Raw genomic sequence first — 17770 nt, 5'->3', positions numbered from 1 at the left:
TATTTTGACTTGTATTAGGCGGTCTCTTGTAGCAACCAATTGAAGAAGAGGGTATTCCCAGACCTCTTCCCAATCCAACTCTGTAACCTCCGCCTACCGTTTCAGTCTGAGATGTTTCAGACCCTTGTGGACTGAGGACATTAGGGCCTTGTATATTCAGATAGAGGTTTAGTTAGGGTATCATCCCTCAGGAGTAATTCCAGATCATCGTGAGTTGGGGAGAGCCAAGTCAATCAAAAGCGGCCAAGGAACCCCTCTTGCAGATGTTATCAAGGTATTTGAGGCCCAAAAAAAAGGCCTGGGATAGACAGAATTTTGGGGAGTTCTCGATTAAAACACACGGGAGTATGTCAGGTGCAAGGCCTTAATTACTGCTTTTATGGAATATGTGAGGCAAGGAAAGGGAGCATGTGGGCCACGATATAGAGGGTTGTGTAGCATTTCATAAGAACCCAAATGTGCCACTTCTAGGACTACCAAAGCATTAGTCATGAATTAGCCCAGTTATGAGCGTGGGTAACAAGATAGGCATGCTAGGCCACCTTGAGTGCAGAGTCAAAAAATGATTTTCCTACTGAACCAAAGAGGGGTGGGATCTTCAAAGGAAAGAGATGACCACTAAATTGGTTAAAAAATGTTTTTGGGATCCATATCAGGGAGTATCTAATTCCACACCTTGTTCATTTTCTCAATGAATATAAAGCATCTCTGATTGGACAAGGTGCAGAGGCGGGTGATGTTATTATATCCACCTCGTCCAATCGGAGAATGCTTTGAATTTATTTAGAGGAATACAATGCATTCTCTCAAAGGCCCCTGTGCCAAGCAGGTGACCCCCTATCATTTCTATGGGGTGGGGCAGCCGCTTGGCACAGGACTCAGAAGACCGTGAAGATCACTGTAGGAGCAGCGGCTACTACAGTGATTCTCCTCATCTACAGGGATCAGCCAAGTATGGAATATGTACACCAATCTGAACCAATGTAAGTATGTGAAAAAAAAAAAAACATACCTGGAATTTAACTTTAAAGTCTAACTCCATCTTTCTTTAAAAGAAGTATTGGCCAAAGCACTTACATTTGCAATCAGCCAACAGTGAGCTGAAGCCTGCTGGCTTCACAGACCTGCTCTGGTCTCAGAGGATCCCAACAATAATGCTGGGATCTGCCCAGGTGCCTGACCGGCAACTGGCTCAGCCTCTCAGCATGCTAACAAGATCTGAATGCACAGTCTACGTTGGTATCCGTGCACCTGCCAAATTTTGACGTGCAGCCACTGTGTGTGCTTCTGCTTCTATGTGCTGCCTGCACACTGCTCTGAGGTGAAAGCAATCTCATCAGCCAAAGGCTCCGCATGAAGAATGGGACTAATCGTCCAGCTGAACGAGCCCTTACAAGCATTGTGCATGAATTTTTATACATGTATCAAGCATGATGCGTTTGTTTCCTGCAAGGGGAGAACAGTTCTTCAAGTGCAAAAACACATGTGTTTTGTGTTTACAGATGCTTCCATAAAAACCTATGTCGCCATAAACGCCTTATTACGCTCAAAAAATAGCTCATGTGTTTCTTTGAGCACGTCATTGAGCGTACAACTGACTGAACTTAGAAATATTAACAGGTACAATTACAAACAGTGGGATTCTACAACCCCAGTGTTACAAGTAATATCCAACCAGAGTCAAACTCTGGGAAAAGCAGTGAGCCAATCACACCGCAGGAAATTACATTTCTGACTGATTTTAAATGCTGTGACCTTCTACAACTGCCAACACATTCAAATGTCACATCCTTGTAATACGGCAAAGTGGAGGTGTTCCCTATAATGTGTGTATGGAATGCCCCCAGGTTACCATATGATAAGACAGTGACATTTGAATTTGTTGGCAGTTATAGAAGGTCTCAGCATCTACACACTGAAAGCAGTCATTGTAAAAACATCAACGTAAAAAATAGTTTGTGTCTCAGTTGTGAGCAACTGTAGAAGATGGCACATAAAGGGATTAAAGTTGAACCTGACTCAAAAACTGTGAGCAGGCAGCTATTTATTGCAGAAGAGACATGCAAAGTCTATTCTAAAATAAGACATACTTACCCACCTGCCTGCAGTCTTTCATTGAATACACACGGAGCTGTTCATAGACAGCTCAGTGTACATTCCTGCCATTCTGGCTGTGCTGGAATGATGGACTCCTGTGCACATGTGCAGGATGATGTCACACCCCAACTAGCCAATCGAGATTACCCACCACATCACTGGAATGAAAAAGTATTTCTGTGAATTTATCAAATCTTAACAAAACTTGAACCAATATTTAGCCCAAGTTAAATAAAATAAATTCAATAAAATAAAGTAGTTGTTTCAAGCTGCAGCTATCTCACACTTCTGTGCTAAAAAATATGAATTTATATATATATAAATAATTTTATTTATTTCAGGTACTTATATAGTGCAGTCAGCGCAGCGCTTTTACATATATATTGTACAATTACATCAGTCCCTAACTCTCAAGGGGCGTAAACTCTAAGGTCCCTAACCCACATTCATACATATCCATACTAGGGCCAATTTAGACAGGAGCCAATTAACCTACCAGCATGTCTTTGGAGTGTGGGAGGAAACCGGAGTACCTGGAGGAAACCCATGCAGGCACAGAGAGAACATGCAAACTCCAGGCAGATGGTGCCGTGGTTGGGATTTGAACCAATGATCCTAGTACTGCCAGGCGGAAGTGCTAACCATTTAGCCACTGTGCTGCCATATATATATATATATCTCAAACACAAAGTAGTGTATCTATTTTACACGACTGTGCTCTCAATGCCTATAAGAAAAGTGGAAAGATAAAACAGTTTCTTTTTGGCTGTATCTGGACTTCAGTGGGGACTGTGATAGGTAAAGATTGAGCTGCTGATCTGGGACCCCCGTCCCTTAGGCTCCATGTACACGGGACGTTTGGAAAACACTTCTGAACGATGGAATCTGACTGCTGGAAAACGTAGGTTAAAAAACGTTAGTTTAGCCGTGTTTGCATACCGCGTTTATGCGCATTTATAAGCTTTTTTTAAAGATAACCTCAGGAGACCTTACAAAATGCCCAGAACGCACTGAAAAACAGTAAAAAATTAACTATTTCAAACATTTTGAGAGACATAGAGCGAGCAGAAGCAGAGAGAGCAGTATGTGTTGAGATTACCTGTCTTTTTTGGTTGTATTCACTATGGATCCCATCATGAGCATAATTCGGCACGTTCTGCCATTTTTTCCTTCACGCGAAACCTGGAACTGACTGCGCTGGTGTACTGGGTCCATACGAATACATGGAAAACACTTTGCATGCATTTCTCATGATGAAAAAAGGCTCTGGACAGCATCTGGATATGGAACAGTTAAAAAACGCATCTAAATGCAAATGTTTATAAACGCGGTTAGCGTTTTACAAAGGTTTGGAACACTGATAAAATTACCCCAATCCAAGTTTGGTGCATTAAAAAAAACAGCTGTAAACTCAACTGCCTGTAAACGGCATAGTGTACATGGACACAAAGGAAAACATTAGGGAGAGTTCAGGGGCTGCTAAAAAAAAAAAATGCACAAAAGCTCCTGAACGTGAGTTTATCAGCTGCAGTGTACATGAACCCTTAAAGGGGAAAAAGCTATATGGCACATATTGTGAATAGGATCATGGTCATCCGGTACGTGTTCTGTGTCAAAGGTGGCGGCACTTGGGTGTTTGTGTGCATGGAAGACTATAAGGAAGACTTTATGGATCATGAAATATGACAATGTGATAAACACTTTATGGACACCTTTTGTTTGTTTTATATTTCCACTTTTATATGCATTGAGAGCACAGTTGTAGATGCAATATTGAGTGTTTTTTTATATTTGGTATATAATCATTGCTTTTTTTTTACCTAGCGCAGCTATATACAGTATATGATTCATATTTCTGTGAGTTTAGTTCTGCTTTAAAGTTTTTCAACCTAGGAAACTGCCATGATGCTGCCCATGTGATCAGTTATGACACCAGCCATATGATGGTTTGACAGTTTGGTTGACAAAACAAGTAAATGTGACAGTTACATTCCTGGCACCTACTGAAACTGTTAAATCGATGGGCTTAGTTCTGCTTGAAGATCTACCTGTACACTAAGCCGCAGCAGTTTAGTGTGTGGGCAGCTCTCCATTACGGTTGCAGTAAGATGGCAGTAGGGGGTGGTCCTATGCACATTTTACCACATCACCCCATCTTTTTTTTGTATTAGCTTTATTTGATGTGCACAAAAGCGACACTTCATTCATGTCACTGTACACCGGTGCGGTATATTTCCCTGTACAGTGATACACAATCGCTTCCTGTGCACTGTGATAAAATGCAGCATGTTTGCATGTTATTGCCACACACTGCACACCTCCGGGGTGTGTTGGAATGTGAATAGGGCACAAAGAAAACAATTGCTTTATGTGTCCTAACAGTGACCTATGTTTATCCAATACAGAAAAAAGCAGGTCACATGTAAACAGGGGCTAACAGTTTTCCAAAACAGTTGCATTCAAGGCATTCTGTGATTGATAACTGTCACAGCTGTTTGTGCTCTCAACCGAACTGTCACATGTACAGCACCATGGCAAATGCAGATCAGAGGCTACGATGGCAGCTTCTTTGTCTGTAAAGGATAGAAGGGTTTAGTTCCACTTTAAGGTCCAACAAAGCTGCCTTTTGTGCGTGGTCACATGGTTCTTTATCATTTACATCAGTGGTTCTCCACCTTTTTAAAAACAGGTGATCCAAGAGGAAGTAGGAGCAAGTACCTGTCAAACCCAGATACCCCCATTCTCCACACCAGAAATATTTTTTATGTGAAGTTCCATTTTAAGTAATTTTTTTCCAAAAAAATTAGGATTTTTACGTGTGCAAAAATTTAAAAACCTGCTCTAGAGCCAAACTGGTTACGTTATTAGATATTTTCATGTGAATTTAAACGTTTTGATAAAAAATATTTTTGGAAACCAATGATAAACGTTTATGGCCAATTTGATTCCATATTTTCTATTTTGGTGTTTATTTAGATGTTTATTTCTTACTTGCTGTTTATGATCCCATGAGGTTTCTGGAGGAGACAAGGGAGCCCTGTGGAGGCTGAGGGCTCTCAGGGGGCACAGGGCTTTCAGGGGATGATGCAGACCACTATGGGAGGATGGGGGCACCATGGAGGCTTTCAGGGGGTGTTGTAGATCACTATGGGAGGTTGGGGGGCACTGTGGAGGCTGAGGGCTTTCAGGGGGTGTTGTAGACCACTATGGGAGGTTGGGGGGCACTGTGGAGGCTCAGGGATTTCAGAGGATGCTGTAGACCGCCATGGGAGGTTGGGGGGCACTGTGAAGGTTCAGGGCTTTCAGATGTTGTAGACCACTATGGGAGGTTGGGGGGCACTGTGGAGGCTGAGGGCTCTTAGAGGTCACAGTAGACCATTATGGGAGGTTGGTGGGCAACGTGGAGGCTGAGGGCTCTCAGGAGTTGTTGTAGACCAGAATAGGAGGTTGGGGGGCACTGTGCAGGTTCAGGGCTTTCAGGGGATGCTGCAGACCACTATGGGAGGTTAGGGGGCACTGTGAAGGCTGAGGGCTTTCAGGGGGTGTTGTAGACCACTATGGGAAATTGGGGGGCACTGTGGAGGCTGAGGGCTTTCAGGGGGTGTTGTAGACCACAATGGATGGTTGGGGGGCACTGTGGAGGCTGAGAGCTTTCATGGGGTGTTGTAGACCACAATGGATGGTTGGGGGGCACTGTGGAGGCAGAGGGCTTTCAGGGGGTGTTGTAGACTACTATGGGAGGTTGGGGGGCACTGTGGAGGCTGAGAGCTTTCAGGGGGTGTTGTAGACCACGATGGATGGTTGGGGGGCACTGGGGAGGCTGAGGACTTTCAGGGGGTGTCGTAGACCACTGAGAGGTTGGGGGACACTGTGGAGGCACAGGGCTTTCAGGAGGTGTTGTAGACTACTATGGAAGGTTGGTGGGCACTGTGGAGGCAGAGAGCTTTCAGGGGGTGTTGTAGACCATTATGGGAGGTTGGGGGGTGTGGAGGCTGAGGGCTTTCAGGGGGTGTTGGAGACCACTATGGGAGGTTGGGGGACACTGTGGAGGCTGAGGACTTTCAGGGGATGCTGTAGACCAGAATGGAAGGCTGAGGGCTTTCAGGGGGCACTGTGGAAGGTGAGGGCTCTCAGGGAGGATTGTAGACCAGTATGAGAGGTTGGGGGGCACTGTGGAAGGTGAGGGCTCTCGCGGGGGGCATTGTAGACCAGTATGAGAGGTTGTGGGGCACTGAGGAACATGAGGGCTATTGTAGACCAGTATGAGAGGTTGGGGGGCACTGTGGAAGGTGAGGGCTCTCGGGGGGGGCATTGTAGACCAGTATGAGAGATTGGGGGGCACTGTGGGAGGTGAGGGCTCTCAGGGGGGGGCACTGTAAACCAGTATGAGAGGTTGGGGGGCACTGTGGGAGGTGAGGGCTCTCAGGGGGGGGCATTGTAGACCAGTATGAGAGGTTGGGGGGCACTGTGGGAGGTGAGGGCTCTTGGGGGGGCATTGTAGACCAGTATGAGAGGTTGGGGGGCACTGTGGAAGGTGAGGGCTCTCGGGGGGGGCATTGTAGACCAGTATGAGAGATTGGGGGGCACTGTGGGAGGTGAGGGCTCTCAGGGGGGGCATTGTAAACCAGTATGAGAGGTTGGGGGGCACTGTGGGAGGTGAGGGCTCTCAGGGGGGGCATTATAGACCAGTATGAGAGGTTGGGGGGCACTGTGGGAGGTGAGGGCTCTTGGGGGGGGGGCATTGTAGACCAGTATGAGAGGTTGGGGGGCACTGTGGGAGGTTAAGGCGTCTGGCGCTGTCCGGAGGCCCAGGAGAGGGAAGTGCGCGGCCCAGTGGTGGAGAACCATTGACTTACACCATATGATGACGTTCCCACCTGGCCAGTAAATCTAGGACTTGTTTCCAATGGTATTAGCAGGAATGAGGTGGTAAGGCTGGGATATATACCCCAGATATGCGGCAGGCTCAGGGGCGGACTGACCATTTGGAAACTCGAGCACTGCCCGCGGGTCTGGGGTAGGGGGCCCCATGAGATGCCCCTGGCACCTTTTTCATAGGCTTTTTTGAGTTTGGGCAAGGACACAGGGGCCCCATGATCCCCTATTGCCCAGGGGCCCCATGACTTGTCAGTTCGCCCCTGGGCAGGTTTATACTAGGCCCATTCTTCCATCAGCTAGGAGCTAATCCCCGTCTTCCCATGATTACCTGCGGTCTATTCTCGTACCAACATTTACCCAACACCACCAACAGAGCTAAGCCAGCCAACAAAGGATGATATAAGCAAACTAACCAGTCTGCTATACTAGAAGTTTGGCGGTTGCCATGGAAACTGAGATATTACCAGCCTCTGTTGCAAATAGTCCCATGGAGGCGGATTTATCATAAAGCCGCCCATGACAGCTCCGCTGTAAGAAGCCGCTTTTCACGTGACCAGGCGCCGCCATGTTGTTGTACGTGGGGAGGCGAAGCCGCGCATGTGCTAGAAACTCATTGCCTCTTGCAGAGGGCAGCGTGAGAGCAAGTGGGCGGGGTCGTGACGGAGGAGGTGGCGGGGAGGGGCTACGCTCGGGGTCGGAACCATGGCCACACTGGATGCTGAGGTGAGGAGGATGGCGGGAGAGAGAGTGGGGGCCCGGCTCTGTGTGAGAAAGAGGGGGAGACCGTGTGCGCCCCAAATAGCGCTGTCCGCTCACTCTGTTCTGCCCTTGTATCGCTTCTGTCCGCGCTATGTGTGTACCACCGGTCCAACCCCGCTCCTCATACACCGCCGGATACTGTGCACCCTCCACACACTGGGCTGCGCTCTATTACCGCCTTTGTGACCTCTACCCCCACCCCCTCCCTGCTTGACCTGTGCTTCCCCTCCCCCCTCCCTTTTTGACCTGTACTCCCCCCTCCCCCTCTGTTTGATCTGTACTCCCCCTCCCCCCCGTGTGACCTGCACTCCCCACCTCCCCGTGTGACCTGCACTCACTACCTCCCCCCTCCCCCTGTGACCTGCACTCACTACCTCCCCCCTCCCCCTGTGACCTGCACTCACCACCTCCCCCCTCTTCGTGTGACCTGCAATCACCCCCTCTCCCCGTTTCACCTGAACTCCCCCCCCCCCCCCCCCGTGTGACCTATAATCCCCACCACCCCCCTCCCTGTGTAACCTGATGCCCCCCCTCCTCCCCTCCCTGTGTGACCTGTACCCCCCCCCGTGTGACCTGGACCCCCTCCTCCCCTCCCTGTGTGACCTGTTCCCCCCCCCCCCCTGTGTGACCTGGACCCCCTTCTACATTTGTGCCCCAACCTCCTGTCCCTTCTACCTTTATGCCCTGCAGCCCCCCCATCCTTTGTTCTACCCGTGTGTCCCCAGCCTGTCTGTCCCCCACCTACCTGTGTCCCAACCTTCCATTCCTTTTACCTCTGTGTCTTTAAGCCCCCCATCCTCTGTGTCCTGACTACCTGTCCCTTTCCTTGTCCTGATCCCCCCCCCCCCGTCCCCTTCTACCTGTTTGTCCTAAGGTCCTTTCACAACCCCCCTCCCCTGTCCCCCCCTTCCACCTGTGTCTCATGTACACGTCCCCCCTTTCTGCTGTGTGTCCTGCATGCCCTCCAATCTATTCCTCTACCTGTCCCCCGCCCCATATTGTACCTGTTTGTCCTGAACTCCCGTGTGCTTCCTGAACATCCCCCGTTGTTCTCTTATACCTGTGTTATGCACCCTGGCTGCCCCCCAACTGTGTCCTGCATGCCCCCAATACCTTGTTCTGCCTGTGTTTCCTTACCCCCCTGTCCCCCCTTCTACCTGTATGTCCTGCAGCCCACGTCTGCATAATTAGGGGGTGCTTGATGGAAGTGTATTCATATTTAGTTTCAAATTTGATCTGACAGGTCAGTATAATTTACCTGCAGCTGTAATATGAGGCTCTGTCTGCCTGGACAGGGTTTGGTAGGCCCATTCTGTATTGCAGTATGATTTTTCTTTACTGAATGTTGTACAACAAAAGCTTTTAGGGCCCTGGGAAGATTCCCCCTACACTATGGAGTAGTGCCAACATTTTGCAGCACACTATAGAGCAGAGGTGGAGAGCTACCTGAACAATGTGGAAGAGATGAAAGGTCACCGTACCTTTATTTATTTTTTAGAAAAATAAATTTACTAGCAAGGCCAAAATAATATGTAAAGAGCTATATCTCCTGCAGCAGCCACAAACCAAAACATTGCGGCTTGTTTACACCCACGGTCGCCTCCACAGCTAAAGGGGGAGTGGTTGGGAGGTGGTAAAACTGGCTTGGCTGATGGTTTTACTGCCCCCCAACTGCAAGTGTTCACTAACGCACACACTACTTTACAAAGTACTGCTAAAGGCTTCATTAAGACTTGTGGTTTGGGGGCGGCAAAAAAATTGAGCCTTTTTTTTTTTGAAGTAGAAGGTTTAGGTTCACTGTAGGTGCTGCCGCTGCTTCACAGGCTTTGTGGTACACAGCGCTAAAGTACTCAATTGTTTATTTCACAACGCTAAAGATACTTCAGCAGCTGTAGCACCTCCACCTGCTTCAGTGAGAGCGGGAGCAAGTCTCCTTCCCTGCCCCACCCAGCTCTCTCCTTCCCTGCTTTGGACTTCTCACCCTTCTCCGACATGCTGTCTCCTTCCCTGCTTCGGACTTCTCGCCCTTCGACGCGCTGTCTCCTTCCGTGCTTCGGACTTCTCACCCTTCTTCGACACGCTGTTTCCTTCCCTGCTTTGGACTTCTCACCCTTCTCCGATGCGCTGTCTTCTTTCCTACTTCGGACTTCTCACCTTTCTCCAACACGCTGTCTCCGTCCCTACTTCAGACTTCTCACCCTTCTCCGACGCGCTGTCTCCTTCCCTGCTTCGGACTTCTTACCCTTCTCCGACGTGCTGTCTCCTTCCCTGCTTCGGACTTCTCACCCTTCTCCAAAGAGCTGTCTCCTTCCCTGCTTCGGACTTCTCATCCTTCTTTGACGCGCTGTCTCCTTCCCTGCTTCGGACTTCTCACCCTTCTCCGATGCGCTGTTTTCCTCCCTGCTCCGGACTTCTCAGCCTTCTCCGATACACTGTCTTCTTTCCTACTTCAGACTTCTTACCCTTCTCCGACGCGCTGTCTCCTTCCCTGCTTCGGACTTCTCACCCTTCTCCGATGCGCTGTCTTCTTTCCTACTTCAGACTTCTCACCCTTCTCCGACGCGCTGTCTCCCTCCCTGCTCCGGACTTCTCACCCTTCTCCGATGCGCTGTCTCCCTCCCTGCTCCGGACTTCTCACTCTGCTCTGCCACGCTGTCTCCCTCCCTGCTCTGCCACGCTGTCTCCCTCCCTGCTCTGCCACGCTGTCTCCCTCCCTGCTCTGCCACGCTGTCTCCCTCCCTGCTCTGCCACGCTGTCTCCCTCCCTGCCCTGCCATGCTGTCTCCCTCCCTGCTCTGCCATGCTGTCTCCCTCCCTGCTACGGACTTCTCACCCTGCTCTGACACGCTGTCTCCTTCCCTGCTCCAGATTGCGCGCCCTGCTTTGCAGTGCAGTTGCCTTCCCTGCTCTGAACTTCACTCTGTTCTTTCGCGCTGTTTCCCTCCCTGCTCCGGACTGCACTCTGCTCTGCCACGCTGTCTCCCTCCCTGCTCAGGACTTCTTACCCTGCTTTTTTGCATTGTTTCCTTCCCTGCACAGATTTCTCACGCTATTTCACCCAGCTCTCTCTGACCACACCACTGGGGAGTAGCAGTTTAGTCCATTGTTGGCAAAACAGAGACAAGATCTACCTGTCACCTGGCTGCAATCGACAGGTTGCTAACTCATACTATAGAGTTCTCAGAGCTATTCCCTTCAAGGGATGAACAGATGTGCCCCATCAGTACTTTAAATTATATGCTTTGGATGTCTTTAAAACAGTTCTTTAGTCATTTCTGTAAAAATTAAGTCATCCGCTTCAAAAACTGTAGCTGCTAAATTTTAATAAACACACACCTGTCCAGGGATACAGTGATGTCCTCACACGAGCCAGTTTCTTCTCCGGTCTTTGGTCCCTGTCGCTGGCATGTTAACTGTGCAGTCAGCTGTGACTCCTTGCGGCTTCGTACTCGGATGGCCACTGCCCATGTACAAGCCATTCTGCACTTTGTGAATCGTCCCGCAGCCTTCTGGGACCTATGACCTTTTGGGTGAAGTTCCACTTAAAGATGTATGTGGTGTTATATAGCAGTACGATTTTCACAGAGAGTAATGTCTACATTTAGCTTGGCTTAAACAAACCAGTATTATAGCCCTTGACTTTGATAAAACGTTTTCTATGTAGTTTTGGCTGCAACACCTGATTTTTTTTTTTTTTTTTGTAAACCAAGAGGCAATTGACCTGAACTGAATGTTGGAAATAGCAGCTGCGACCGATCCAAAAGCTATGGCAAAGTTTACTCTTAATAAATCCAATAAATCAAGCTAAAACCCCAACTCCATACAAATTGACCAGTCTCTCTCTCTCTCTCTCTCTCTCTCTTTCTCTCTCAATTATAACCAAATAATGTATTGGAATAAAAATCAGAGTGCATTATTTGAGACAATAGCCACTATTGCAGTTCCAGATGTTCCACCCTATTGGAGGCCGCCTTTGTGATACATAACTACATACGCTCACTGGCCACTTTATTGGGTACACCTTGCTAGTGCTAAGAAAATATTCCTCACACCATTACACCAACACCACCAGCCTGAACTATTGCTATCATGTTGTTTACGCCAGATTTTGACCCTACCATCTGAATGTGGCAGCAACAAGTCTGCCCATTCTCCTCTGACATCAACAAGGCATTTTGTCCACACAAATTCTGCTCACTGGATATTATCTTTTTTTCAGACCATTCTCTGTAAATCCTAGAGATGGTTGTCGGTGAAAATCCCAGTAGATCAGAAGTTTTTGAAATACTCAGACCAGCCTGTCTGGGACTAACATTCATGCCACGTTCAAAGTCATTTAAATTGCCTTTGTTCCCCATTCTGATCGGTTTGAACTTCAGCAAGTCGTCTTCACCACATCTAAATGCCTAAATGCACCGAGTTGTTGCCATGTGATTGGCTGATTAGCAATTTGTATTACCAAGCAATTAAACAAGTGTACCTAATAAAGTGGAAAAGTAAACAGTACCTAACACAGAGTAGTGGATGTGGGGATATGAAATAAGCTCCCAAGTGCTACATCCTAATAAAGCTAGTATAGATTGACCAAGAGAAGAAGGCCAGAAATTTGGACTTTAGAGGCACTGCAACAATGGTCATTAAAATCGTTTCTTTATTGGATGTACACAATTACACAACAGTACATAAAAAACATTTCCTAAGAATGTAGGACCCCAATTGGGGTAGTACATTCTATGCAGTTACAAATCTCGTAGATACATAAAATCTTGATCCATACAAATGTACCGTATCCCAGTAAGGGTATCATGGAACATGAATCAGATGTCAATAACCATAGTGACTCAACATGTTTCGTGAGAATATTGCTTCTTCAGGAGTTGGGTATAGATATAACATAACATGACATGTTCTATTGTCCATCATTAAACATATTCTGAATATACTTTAAACCTCAGGCATCGTAGCGGGGGTTACGGAGGGGGATAAGGCATCCAACGTCCAGGCAAGTCGACAGGGGAGTCCCAGAAAAATAGACCACGTCGTGGACAGTCCTAAAGAGGACTTCCTAATATATATAAAATATACAGCTATTGAAGCATAAGAGAGCCTTCCCAGATAATAAAAGATTGTTGATAGTAGAAATTGTACTAACCTTCTAACCAAGGAAGGTATATTAATATCACCAAATTTTAAGCTACAAAGCCACTTAAAAGACATTCAATCACCTAGACTATGTGGAGGAAGTGTAGTCAAGTCTCCAATTTGAATCCACATAAGGAACATCCGTCAGTTTATTAATAATCAGTGTTCGTAGTATCTGGAAAGGCCCCAAAAAGGACAATTAGATAAAGTGTTTCATCATTAAGATGTCTCAGAATATTGTAAGTGACATTTCAATATATGGGGGAACAGGACTACAGGTGAAACTCGAAAAATTAGAATATCGTGCAAAAGTTCATTTATTTCAGTAATGCAACTTAAAAGGTGAAACTAATATATGAGATAGACTCATTACATACAAAGCAAGATAGTTCAAGCTGTGATTTGTCATAATTGTGATGATTATGGTTTACAGCTCATGAAAACCCCAAATCCACAATCTCAGAAAATTAGAATATTACATGCAATCAATAAAACAAGGATTGTACATAGAACAATATCGGACCTCTGAAAAGTATAACCATGCATATGTACTCAGTACTTGGTTTGGGCCCCTTTTGCAGCAATTACTGCCTCAATGCGGCGTGGCATGGAAGCTATCAGCCTGTGGCACTGCTGAGGTGTTATGGAAGACCAGGATACAATGGCGGGCACCGTTAAGAAGCCGTGGCCGGACAGCGCCGCGCCCAAGACCCAAACCCCCCACCCTCAGGGAGGGAGCAGGGCACAGCGCGTGGCACCACCGTCCGCCTGCCAACCGGTAGCCATCGGCATGGGCACCAACCCCCATTCGATACCCTATGGCCACCCCCAGTCGAGCGGGGCCCATTGTTGCAGTGCCTCTAATGTCCAAATTTCTGGCCGCCTTCTCTTGGTCGATCTATGCTACCTAAAAAAGTGGCCGGTGAGTGTATATATCAGCACATAAAAGTTCTATATGTATAGCATCCCAATATTATACGAAAAAAGCCTAGCATTGTTGTTTGTGCAAAGCTGAGTGGCATGCTTGTAATGTCTAGAGGCGCAAATAGATCCAGTGCCTACTTCTGATATGTTTTCTTATTTTTAAAGGATAAGTTCACCTTTCATAACATGTTACACCCATATTTAGGATGTAACATGTTATGAATACACCAGCCCCCATCCCCCCCACCCACTTTGACAGCTAGCAGGGGATCTTCTCCCCCCGATCCCATACGGGCAAGAAGATATACTGACAGATCTTCATGAGACCTGCATGGCACCAGCGATCTGCAGGCTCCTGCAACAAAAAATCATAAATGCACATTTTTTTACCTGCAAAAAAAGTGTGCACTTATTTTTTGTATAATGGTGAACGTATCCTTTAAGCCTTCGCCCAAGTGTGGCAGCTGTTTGCTTCTACTTCTCATGTGGGTTCCCCACTGTGCCTCCCGCCCAATCCTGCAATAGCCATGCATCTGCAGTGCAGTGCAGATCTGGTTTTATCCATGGATGCTACAGATCCTTCATCACCCACTGAGTCAAATTTCCTGGCAGCTGGGAAAAGTACAGGAGGGGGCACCCTGCTGGGAATACGGCCATGTGTCTTGTTCAGTGGCAACAGCCATACCCACCCAACAAGCATCTCTTGTTGAATTTTTGCCATGCTGTATTGCAGCTTCAATGCCTGGGGTACAGGAACCATACTGGACTAGAGCTTTTGGCAGCTCTCCAGGCTGAGAGGTTTCTGACCCTATGCAGTCTTCAGCCAGGCAAGGTTGTGTGTGACAATAGCACTAAACTGCTGGCTTCCCTTCACCTGGGAAAGAAAAAACCCCAAAAACCCCATGTACCTTGCCTGGTGCAGTAGTTTATCTTGAAGTACTCTTCCTGGATGTTTTTCATTAGGCCATATTGGCTCATGGTCACTTTAGGCGGCGATAGCCAGCCAGTGTTTTCCTAGCAGAAATGCAAAGTCATTGACACATAATCCCATAAAGATTGATACATTTGTGCAGGTTATGAAAATGTAGTTTAAGGATTTGTGTACATCTGTATACTTTACAATGTGTAAAAGTTGCCTGTAGTACAGTTCTGTTTGTGGAAAATAAAAATTACTAATGTTTTGGGACCTTTTGGCAATGTGAATGAAAGCAAAGTTGAATTCTAAAGTTTGGGCACTCTTGGCCAGATTAGTGCATGAAAAGTAATAAACTACTCCAGGAAATTGTGTTTGTAAGTCCTCATGCACACTGGACGTTTTTACAGCGGCTGTTTTTGGCTTTCGATGTTTTTTTCTACATCCAGTAAACTCCTCAGCATGTTATCCTATGTGTCCATGCACACATAGACTGTAATCAACTTTTTTTGGCAGGGACATTTTTTGGCTGGTAAAAAACCCGAGAACTAGTGGGTTTCTAGAGGAGTTTTTTAGCAGTAAAAACGTGGTAAATTGCAGCAAACAAGTGTTTTTGGACGTTTTTTTGACTAGAAAAACTTTTTTGGTAAAAAAAAAACACTAAAAAATGAAAATGAAGCTAAACGCTAATACAAAAAAACAAAAAAAAAGCTGAAAAACGCACGTTTTTAACGTGACTTTACAAAGCTAACATTACCAGCATTATTAAAACGCCCAGTGTGCATGGAGCCTAAAATGTTATTCACATTTGCACTTTATTTCACAATTTTCAAAACCTATCAACCAAGAAAGTAGTCTCTTTCCTCTGTCAACTCTTTCTTTCAGCCTTCCTTTGTTATTTCTCCTCTCTCCAGCATGCTCTTACTAACTTTCTATTTTACTATAATTCCCTCTCTCTTCTTCACCCCCCCCCTTCCTACCCCACAATCTGTACCTATCACCCTCACTTCTTCCCTCTCAATTTCATTGCACTTATCACCTGCTCTCTCTTAGCCCACATAATGACACCACTCAAAAATCACTGCGGCATTTGCCCTCCTAAAAATCCCGCTCCCACCTCACCTCCCTCACCCTCCTATTAATACTAACTTCCGGAGACATTGCCCCAAACCCTGGCCCTCCATCAAACTTCAACCCACAGAATCAGCAGCCTCCCTTCTCTGGCTTCAGCCGCAACTCTCACTCTTATCTTAATTCCCCTGCTTCCACACGCCGGCCCCTCCCTCTTATGTGCCCTCTGGAATGCCCGCTTGGTCTCTAACAAACTTTCTACTATCCTCTCCCACTCTCTCAATCTATTTGCTATTACCGTAACCTGACTCCAGGATTCCGACTCGGTCTCCTCAGCTGCACTCTCCCATGGTGGCCTCCTCTGGACTCACCCAGACCCAGTGGATGAAAAGGGGGTGGAGTTGGACTTCTTTCCCCACAAAGCACTTTCCAGGTTCTTCCTACACCTCCCTCTCTGTCCCTCTGCTTTTTTGAACTGCACTGTATTTGTCTCTTTTCTCCTGTTTGTCTGAGGATCGCAGTCATCTATCGGCCTCCGGGTCCAGTTTCACGCTTTCTTGATGACTTCTCAGCCTTTCTACCATACTTTCTCTCTGAGGTGCCTGCCATCATCTTTGGTGACTTTAACATCCCTGTCAATGTTAACACCTTAGCCACTTCTCAGCTACTCAACCTAACTTCCTCTTTTAACCTAACCCAATGGACACAATCCCCCACCCACTCTAACGGCAACACCCTTGACCTTGTATTCTCCCACCTATGCACCCCCTGTAACCTCTCTAACACCCTTTTCCTCTCTCTAATCACAACTTTATCAGCTTCACACTCTCCCTGTCTCCTACCTCCCACGCCTCCAGCCAACAAACTGTTATCTGTAGAAACCTCCACCACCTCAGCCCAGACCTTCACTGCTACTAAGTGCCTATATGATAGAATTGCTCCCCTGTCCTGCCCAGACCTGGCCGCATCTGCCTACAACAACTATCTATCATCCTCCCTGGACGCACTTGCTCTTCTCTACACACGCCGAACCAGACCTTGCCTGTCACAACCCTGGCAAACAGATGACACCAGAAGTCTCTTGAGCGAGCATGGCATAAAACTAAATCCCTGAAAGACTTTGCCCTCTACAAATCCGCCCTTCTCAAATACAACTCCGGCCGCCATGCTGCTAAACAAATCTACTACAACACCCTCATCAAAACCCTCTCCATCCAATCCCCGCAACTCTTTTCTTCCCTTAACTCCTTACTCCACCCCCCACTGCCTTCACCCACCAACTTACTTACTGCCCAGGAGATTGCCAGTCATTTCAAGAACTAGTTCGACACAATTCTCAATGAGATCTCCAGTGTCATGCTTCCTACGCCAACCAACATACCAGGCCCAACACCACACTCAACACTCTCCTCCTTCGACCCTGTTACCACCAAGGAAGTTACCGAACTCCTTTCCCAGGCTCACTTCACCACCTGTCCCCTCACGATTATTGCAGCCTCCTTCCTGCTCTATCCCTACCTCTCTAATCCACATCTTCAATGTCTCGCTCTCCATGGGCACCTTTCCCTCCCTGCTCAAACATGCACTGGTTACCCCCATACTTAAAAAACCCTCGCTGGACCCCACCTGTTTGAATAACTTAAGATCCATCTCCCTGCTCCTGTTTGCCTCCAAGCTTCTCGAGCGCCTTGTTCACAATCGTATGAACTGCTGCCTCACTGACAACAACCATCTTGATCCTCTACAATCTGGCTTCTGCCCACAACATTCCACTGAAACTGCCCATTAACTCATTAACAACCTACTAACTGCTAAATCCAATGGCCACTACTCCATACTCCTACTCCTAGACCTTTCCTCTGCCTTTGACACAGTCGACCACCCGCTCCTCCTTAGTAAACTCTACTCCATTGGCCTCCGTGACTCTGCTCTCTCCTGGTTCTCCTCTTACCTTTCTCAGCGCACTTTCAGTGTCACATACAACTCT

At 47.2% G+C, this 17770-nt stretch overlaps 1 protein-coding gene and 1 long non-coding RNA gene across 4 annotated transcripts in view; one reads left to right on the top strand and one right to left on the bottom strand.

Annotated features, from left to right (window-relative positions):
- Positions 1–2419: 2419 nt before the first annotated feature.
- On the bottom strand, positions 2420–7535 carry LOC149463694 (uncharacterized). The gene is made up of 3 exons (XR_016312440.1): positions 7440–7535; positions 3197–3374; positions 2420–2989 (listed from the first exon to the last, which is right to left on the bottom strand). It is a non-coding gene; the product is annotated as an uncharacterized LOC149463694 (long non-coding RNA).
- Positions 7536–7650: 115 nt separating this feature from the next.
- The window catches only part of EHMT1 (euchromatic histone lysine methyltransferase 1), a 231403-nt gene continuing 221283 nt past the window's right edge, over positions 7651–17770 (top strand). For all 3 annotated transcript variants that reach the window (XM_089675302.1, XM_089675307.1, XM_089675300.1), the window contains exon 1: positions 7651–7698. In XM_089675302.1, the coding sequence (XP_089531428.1) occupies positions 7678–7698 (21 nt within the window). In that variant the 5' untranslated portion in view covers positions 7651–7677. The remainder of the gene's footprint in view (positions 7699–17770) is intronic.

This window comes from Staurois parvus, unplaced genomic scaffold (assembly GCF_062004578.1).
Source record: "Staurois parvus isolate SC_StPar_1 unplaced genomic scaffold, SC_StPar_1.0 ptg000154l, whole genome shotgun sequence".
Taxonomy (NCBI): Eukaryota; Metazoa; Chordata; class Amphibia; order Anura; family Ranidae; genus Staurois; species Staurois parvus.
The sequence above is the reverse complement of the archived record's forward strand: the minus strand, read 5'-3'. Positions and strand labels throughout refer to the sequence as shown.